Genomic DNA, 8,193 nt, shown 5'->3' on the forward strand with positions numbered 1-8,193 from the left:
CGAATGAATTTCAAAACATGCTTCCGTTGAAGGATATGTAAGAATCCAAAGAATGATCAAGACTTCAAGAGGCTGGGGGGTAGCTAACCTTCATCGATAGATAACATATGGCACAAGGAGGCATCATTCATTTTTCTATAATGATAAATTTCTAACTCTGAACACATGCGAGTGAAGCTATATATATATATATATATTCTTTGGTTGAGTACTTGAGTCGCATTTATTGCCAATTTGGAACAGATAACACAATGCTCTGAATCCACAGAATTTCATTTTTACTATCCAAGAGAACAATCAATCAAGTATATCTTCTAATGATGAAATGCCAAATCCAAAAGATGAAAATGTGAACGTAAATTAAAGTCTTGGACAATATGCTGTTCCTCTGCTGGGCCTGACAGTAGGGCAAACACGTGCATCCCTGACATGGTTGAAATATTGATCGATGTTACTGTGTGCTCTGTTACATTCATCGCGCCAAAAGTCACCATTGACACAATGCTTTTCTGCAACAACCATTGAAACTTCATGTGCAGACACACGTGTGTGTGTGAACCAGAAGTACTGGAAGACCTAAAGCCCCTAACTCTTTATCTCTTTCTTGGTTATCTTCTCCAACAACTTGTCAGTTGACAGTTGTCGATCCCATGACTCATTTGATTTCATCGGCATTTGCCATCAATGTCCATCATTGAATGGAGTTTGGAGCTCGTACTGCTGTAGAAGTAGGGTTCTGAGGTAGAATATTCTGAATGTGCGTAGTTAGATAGATCAGGGAGACGAAATACAGAACTATAGATCTACGTAGAGATACATGGTTGAACTTTGAAGCATTTTATCGAACATTTTTTCTTAGTTTCGAGAATCAAAATCAATTGCTTAGTAAATCAAAATCTAATGTTCTTGTGTTTGTTGATCCGATGAGTTTACAGTTCAGCTCATCATGCTCATGTTTTACTACTATACTACTATCCAGTGGTGGTTGCACTGTTATCGATTATGCATAGCCTCATTATGATGGATATGTTACATGAATCTTACAGAAGTGAGCATAGTTGAAATGATATACCCATCAGTCCATCACTTTTAGTGAGTAAGATCGATCATCGATGTGTAGGCTGAGTCATATAATGTAGGATATGGACCCCTTTGTAGGGTTGCCCTACATAATATTGGGAGGAAAATGGAGTGCAGATGAGAAATGTGGTGGGGTGCCAGATGTGGCAACAGGCATAATTGAAATCTAGCTGCTTCTAACATCATTATTTTGGTTATGATATGATTTGATGTGTCTTGCTTACCATGTCTTGCTTCCCATTATTAGGAGAGACTTTGCCAACTAACAGGCTAACAGCTGTGTCCTCTCGTTTCAGAAACATCATGCTGTACGATCTGGGTGTGTTTGAGGAGGAGAAGTCTTGCCTTATCACATGAAATTAAGGCTGTGACTTGGTCGGTTCGAATCGGTTATAGGTATTACTAACTTCAAAATCAAATATTTTGATTTTAAAATTGAGTTACCAATTACCAACCAAAATTTTCAGTTTTTAATCATATTTACCAAATTCAATATTTCGGTTTTCAGTATTATCAACTTTAGAATAACTATTTTTTTGTAATATAAATTAGAATGAACAATACTAGGTTTTTCAATTCTATAGTCGTAAACATTGTATTCATTTACTTATTATAACTTTCTTTTCTACATACGACATCAAGTTTTAGCCTTTTTCAATAAAACTAGGTTATTTAACCATCTTTGACCAAGTTACTTAAAATACATATAGTATATGTAGTAATATTATGCTATTATGAAAAAAATTTATTTTTATTTCTTAATATACATGTATGTGTATTGAAAACTATAATATATAAAGCTAATATTTAGATAATCAGTAGATTCGGTATTTACCAAAATCAAACCAACTTTTTCAGTAATTTTATATTTCAGTTTTATCAGTCTCGATTACTAAAAAGTCGGTATACCAAACCTAAAACATCAGTTGATATTCGGTCAATTTAGTAATTACCAAATTAAGTGGCAACCTTAGAGCAAGTCCGCCGGTTCCTCTTTAACCGGGCAAAGCATGGATTTGGTGAGGTGGTGACCGGCCAACCCCAAAATCTCTCTTCCACCAACACAAGCTAGACCGGGCAAATGATGAATTTTCTTGACTGAAGTCAAGAAAAAAGGCAAGAGGTTGACATTTTCCTTGACCCAGCCAAGGCCTGTGCCAGCTCGGCCCACACCCAAACGTGGGTGACGTCTGCGGAGAGAGAAGAGAAACAGACGCGCTGATGAAGAGACTGAAGCAGGAGAAGCTGACGCGTGGCGTCGCAGCAAGCAGAAACTGAAGCCCAGTTGCCGGAGGACAATTTGCTCCACCTGAGGTTGCTTCGGTCTCGGCCTGGGGGCAGCGTCTGGGCGGGATGACGCCACGGAGCGGCTGGACGAGGTGAGGCGACCTTGGGGGAGCCGGGTCCGTGGATGGAGGACACCGGAGGAGGGAGAAACAGGTGGGTCGGGTCAGACGAAACCTGCCAGGTCTGGGGGCGCGCGAGAGAGAGAGAACCGGAGGGGGGAAATGAAAAAAAGAAAAATTTTCGTCATTTGAAACAAAATAGAAATTTTTTTTTGTTATTTATAGAAAATTTTCAGATTTCAAAAATTCATAATAAATTCATACAAACTCCGAATATTGCGTTCCATATATGCACGAGATCGTATCGACGAGCTCTACAAATTTCATAAAGAAAGTTTTCCCAAATTCAGAACGTATAAAAAGTCAATTTTCACGACTCTCTAAATAACGTTTGTTTCAAAAATAAAAATCGATTAGAAACCGAATTTCTCGTACAACAACTAAATAACGTTGTATTGTACTTATTCCTAGTTTTTCATTTATGTAAGAAAAAATTGATGAACAGTGAAAAATGAACAGTCTTGACTGGTCAAGAAAAAAAACGGATGGAAACCCATGTCCAGTGACAGTGAACAGTTACTTGACTAGTCGACGCCTTGACTTTTCGACCTTGACATTTCTTAACTACGGGTGAACTTGGTATTATATGGAATAGAAGATGAAGTTATCATCATCATTTTCAGCTGGAATTGGAGTCCAATCACAGCAATAGTGGAGTAAACCGATGGATGATAATCAATACCTAAAATACTATAAATGAGCAACCATTCATATCTTTGCAGCCCTTTGCTGCTTCCACTTCGGCGGGGGGGCCTTTTATACTTGTCTAATCAGTGCCTCCCAGACCCCAACTTAGCTATATGTGGTTACTCAAACAACCCTCTTCCCCTGCTTTATTAAGGACAATACATTAATCATTGGTGGACATGAATGACTCCCTTCGCGCTATATATACTTGTTCAAGTCTAGTCACTCATGCATTACCAATTGACCCATACTATTAACACCCGTATTGACCATCCATAATATAAGCACAAAAAAAAAGGATGATGATGAAATTCCATGCTATTAAATCAAAGTACTATTATTATACACAGTCCAATGATTTTGAGGATAAAAGGGCTCAAAATAGGTTGCAATATCCATTGTAAAGTGAGATTTGAAAGTGAATTATGAGAAAAGATGTTGAGGTTTTGTCGACTAATATTGGGTCAACTGGGTCAACAATTTGTGAGGAAGTAACATTAAAGTTTATGTGAAAAAAGACATAATGGCGGAAAAACCAAAATAGGTAGTACAAATGATAATATGCGATGAACGAAAATGTGTTTGGTGAGAGGATGTTTGAATCAACAATTTAAGTAAATTTATATATATATATATATATATATATATATATATATATATATATTCTAATAACTTTAAATCATTCATAAATAAAGCTCCAAGAGCATAGTAAAACCTATACTCTCTCAAAACTCATATCTCTCTATAGCCGTTTAAATCAAGTGGTGGTTGTCAGGCTTTTGGGAATTGGTTTTAAGCACCAGAGAGAACCAGTTTTAGGTATCTTCTATGAAATATAAATGGCAAAAAAATTTATAACAGAAGAACCTTTAGAATGTTTATATGATGAACAACATTATGATCATACTTTACATATTCCTAGAAATTATAATAAAGATATTTATGCTCTTAGTAGTACTATAAATGCTATCTGTGATATGTTACATATGTTATCAAAAAAATCAAAAGACATATAATGAAAAAGTTATTGAACAACAACTTTGTGATCTTAATATCACAATAAGCAAGATTGAACAAAAAATTCAATCTCTTGGACAAATAGTTGACATAGATCTCAAAACAGAGACTAAAGAACAAAAACAAGAGTTAACAAAAACAGTTTATTACAACAGATATAATGGAGTTTAAGACAAAGAACCTAATAAAGATGAATACAACAGCATAGTAGAAATTTTGGACTATTGGAAAACTGTCTATAAAGATCCTAAAGCAACAATTGAAGAAACAAATCATATCCTAAACCAAATAAGAACAACTTATTTGGAATACGAAATTTTTCTTTCTTATTTTAATTATGATATCAATATGTTATCTGATGATGAAACAACATCCTTAGAATCTAATGAAAATGAAAATGAAATAAACACATTGAGTGATAACGAAACAGATACAGAAGAAAACACTTCTGAATCTCAAAAGAAAAGAAAAGCCAAAGAATCTCTTTCCGAGTTTGTAAACCAAGAAGCTTTTGAGGAATACTTGAGAACAACTCAAGATGAAACAGATAAAGATTTCATTAATACAAAAGAACATATATCAGCTTCTGAAATAAAAAAATGAATCTTTGGATCAACCCAATCCATCTTATACCAGAAGAGATGACATGAACAAACAGACTGTGGCTCAAAACCGGACATATCTTAATTTAACCCATATATCTTTTAAAGATCAAGAAAAAACAATAGATGATTAAGCACAATCTATGTCCATCTTAATAACTAATTAAAAAAGTCCATGGACAAAAGAAAAAAATTTAGATTATCTTGCAGCAACATTGCAAGGAGACACTTTGCAATGACTAAAGGAATGGGAAAGCTCAAAAGAAAGCTGCAAAAATCAGCTTTGTAATGAATTTTAAAGATTTTGATTCGATATTAAAAGATTTTACACAAATAATAAAAGAGCATTTGTGTGGAGCAACGGATGAAAAAATCATCCATGAAGATGCTGAATATATATTGTCAAAGATGAAATTTTGCAATATATGTCAGTATGAAGAATACGCTCAAATGTATAAAAATACTATTTCAAAGTAAAACCAGAGTCAAGCCTACACTGGTTAATGTAATTTTTGGGAGAGGATCCTCTCCTGAGCTCATTTCTCACCTGAACTGCCTAAGCTTTCAGGAAGATGAAGACACGTGGCTCATATTACATCCAATGGTCCAAATATTCTCTGGTTATTAATTTTACAATAATACCCTTTCCAGATCAATCTCTTCTCTCTTCTTCCTTCGTCTTCCCTCTTCCTGTCAGCGTTCTTCTCTACCATACATATATCCATGGCTTAACTCCAGATGCAATTGGTTGAAAGAACAGAAGGGATCATACATATCCTGTTGGGCTCAAGGGTTTATTATTCAATGGCTCTCTCCTGCATGTGTCATTATCTCAATTGGATTCTCTTAATAAGAACAAGAGATCATTCAATCACTTCCCCTGACGTCGACCCGACTCATCTCAAATCAATATTGTTGTTAATTCTTCAAAAAAGGGTATGTAATGGAAATCTGGGATAGCAACTTGAGATTTGTGTTTTTGCACCTTTTATTGTTTTGGGGCTGAATTTCTGGTTGCAATTGGTTTGATTTGGTGCTGGGTGTTCCATTGATGTTCTTCCCTGTAAAATTTCAATCTTATCTCTTCAAGCAATACGGGATACACTTTCAACTACCCAAATTCGCCATTTGGGGCAATTCAGATACTGGCCAGCCTTGTCGAAATTTAGGGACTTAACAGTGTGAGGAATCCAACTTCCACAGTTCTGGATATGCCCTTTAAACACTGCTTGTTCTTTTTCTTTTATTTTCAGAAAATCGAAACTCTTTCCGTATAAAATTCATTGAAACTCACTTGATTAGTCGTTGTTTGTTTTGGTGCTGAGTGAAGAAGAAGAACTGGAAGGAGAGAGAGAGATAGAGGCACTTAGGTAGGCGTGAATGAACAGATGAAAAAAGACAAATGTGGGGGTGGTAAACAAATTTGACCCTACAATCAAGACAATTAAAGAGAAGTAATGGCAACAGTAAATGCAACGGTTAATGTAGCAGTAAATGCGACGATAAATGTGACATTCATTATGGCAATCATGGCCGCCAATAAGTGACGGTTATTGCAGGAGTGAATACGGCCTTAATGGTGGCGTGCCGCTCAAGTCACTGCAACTTGTTGTGCAAGTTTACTTGCAGCCCACGTCGAAATACACCTATAAATAGGCTACTCGACGTCGAGGTAAGGCATCTGATTCAAATTCTCTCTACTCCACTACTGAGAAACATACTGACTTAGGCATCGGAGAGTTTTCTGCAGGTACCCCCCTTCCTCCTCGAGTCGATGGTCAAACCTCAAGTCAATGCTCGAGGGAAGCTTCTCGATTGTTCCCGGTTAGCTCCCACTCCAGTCCGCATTCATTGGTGAGTCAAACTCCTCTACGGAATTTTTCTGCACCAACAAGTGGCGCCATCTGTGGGAAACACTTTTCCCTAAAAAGTGATGGCGGGAGCTGCCCCTGACGGGATTCCATTTCTGTCACTGAGGACTGGTAGTGATGAAATTCCTCCCCACCAGCCACTGAATGGGTCCATCCCGAGCCCTATCGGCGACCTGAACCTGCCTCCAGCTGATGAGACGCAGCGGTTGAGGCGCCAGTGGCGTTATTGGGGGAATCTCCGGTGGACCCCTCGTCGAGGGGGTGGGAGGCACGTCGAATGGGGGGCCGAACGGTGGAGCCGGATTAGGCCAATCCAAGAGGGCGCGCAAAAAATCGTGGCGCGAGAAGATGGAAAAAATGATTGATGCATGCAAGTGTGCCGATCAACGAGAGCTGGAGGCGGAAATCGCAAGGGACGTCGGTAAGTCTCTGTTTACCGACGACATTTTGAATGCGGTGAAACCCCGCCGGTTTACCACGCTAGTATTCCACAAATATGACGGAACAACCGACCCGGTGGACCATATCAAGGGTTACAAACAACAGATATCCATCGAGACAACCGACGAGAAGTTAATGTGCAAGATCTTCCCTTCCAGTCTCACGGGGCCTGCGTCGACATGGTTCCAAGACCTCAAGCCGCATTCCATACTGGATTTCGACACATTGAGCCGCGCTTTCATTTCACAATACTTCTGCAATCGCAAGCAAAAGAAGGACTTGGCGACTCTGTTCAGTACTAAGCAGAAGCCAGGGGAAAAGGTAGGAATTTTTTTTGAAAGGTTTAGAGCTGAAATGAGCCATGTTAATTGTGCTCCCCAATTCGCCCCAATCGCGTTCCGAGAAGGATTGCTTTTGGGAACACCGTTATACGAAAGTTTGCTAGGCGATCCGCCAAAGGACATGGAGGACATCATTACAAGGGTTGAGGGGGAGATCAGAATTGAAAAGGCCAAAGAAGCATGCGAGGCCCGACTCACTGCCGTTGTCACCTCGAGAGAAGTTGAATGGAATAACACAAAGAATGACATTCATAGTGATAGAGGAGGGAAACCTCAAGATTATCTCCTTGAATAATGGTTTACGATTCACCCCGTGACCATATACAAAAGACACAATCATGAAGGAATATTTGGTAAGCCGCTCCCCCAACCGGAGGCTAGTGACGAGGATGAAAGAAGTCGATATTGCCCGCTCCACGAGGCAAGGGGGCACGGCATATATAAGTGTCAAGGAGTGCGACCTGCAATCCTTACAACAATGAAGACTGGTAAACTCCTTCAGTATAAAATGACATAAATTAAGGCAATCAGAGGGTTCATGGAAAAGTCCACGTGCCGAAATTCATCTCGAGTAATAGAGAACGTACGATAATATGGTGACTTCGTTTTGATAAAAGATGGTACAACTCATAAAACTCAGATAAGAAAAATAAAAAAGTTTAAGTGATTTTTGCGCATGTTGATATCTCATTCGAGTGACTATTGAAATCATGTATTTTGTATTTCTCGCGTGAATAATATCACTGGG

At 38.4% G+C, this 8,193-nt stretch overlaps 1 protein-coding gene across 1 annotated transcript; it reads left to right on the forward strand.

Annotated features, from left to right (window-relative positions):
* Positions 1-7,011: 7,011 nt before the first annotated feature.
* On the forward strand, positions 7,012-7,740 carry LOC133722876 (uncharacterized). The gene has a single exon (XM_062149736.1). The coding sequence runs from the start codon at positions 7,012-7,014 to the stop codon at positions 7,738-7,740; it is 729 nt and encodes a 242-aa protein (XP_062005720.1).
* The last annotated feature ends 453 nt before the right edge of the window (positions 7,741-8,193 follow it).

This window comes from Rosa rugosa, chromosome 7 (genome assembly GCF_958449725.1).
Source record: "Rosa rugosa chromosome 7, drRosRugo1.1, whole genome shotgun sequence".
Classification (NCBI taxonomy): Eukaryota; Viridiplantae; Streptophyta; class Magnoliopsida; order Rosales; family Rosaceae; genus Rosa; species Rosa rugosa.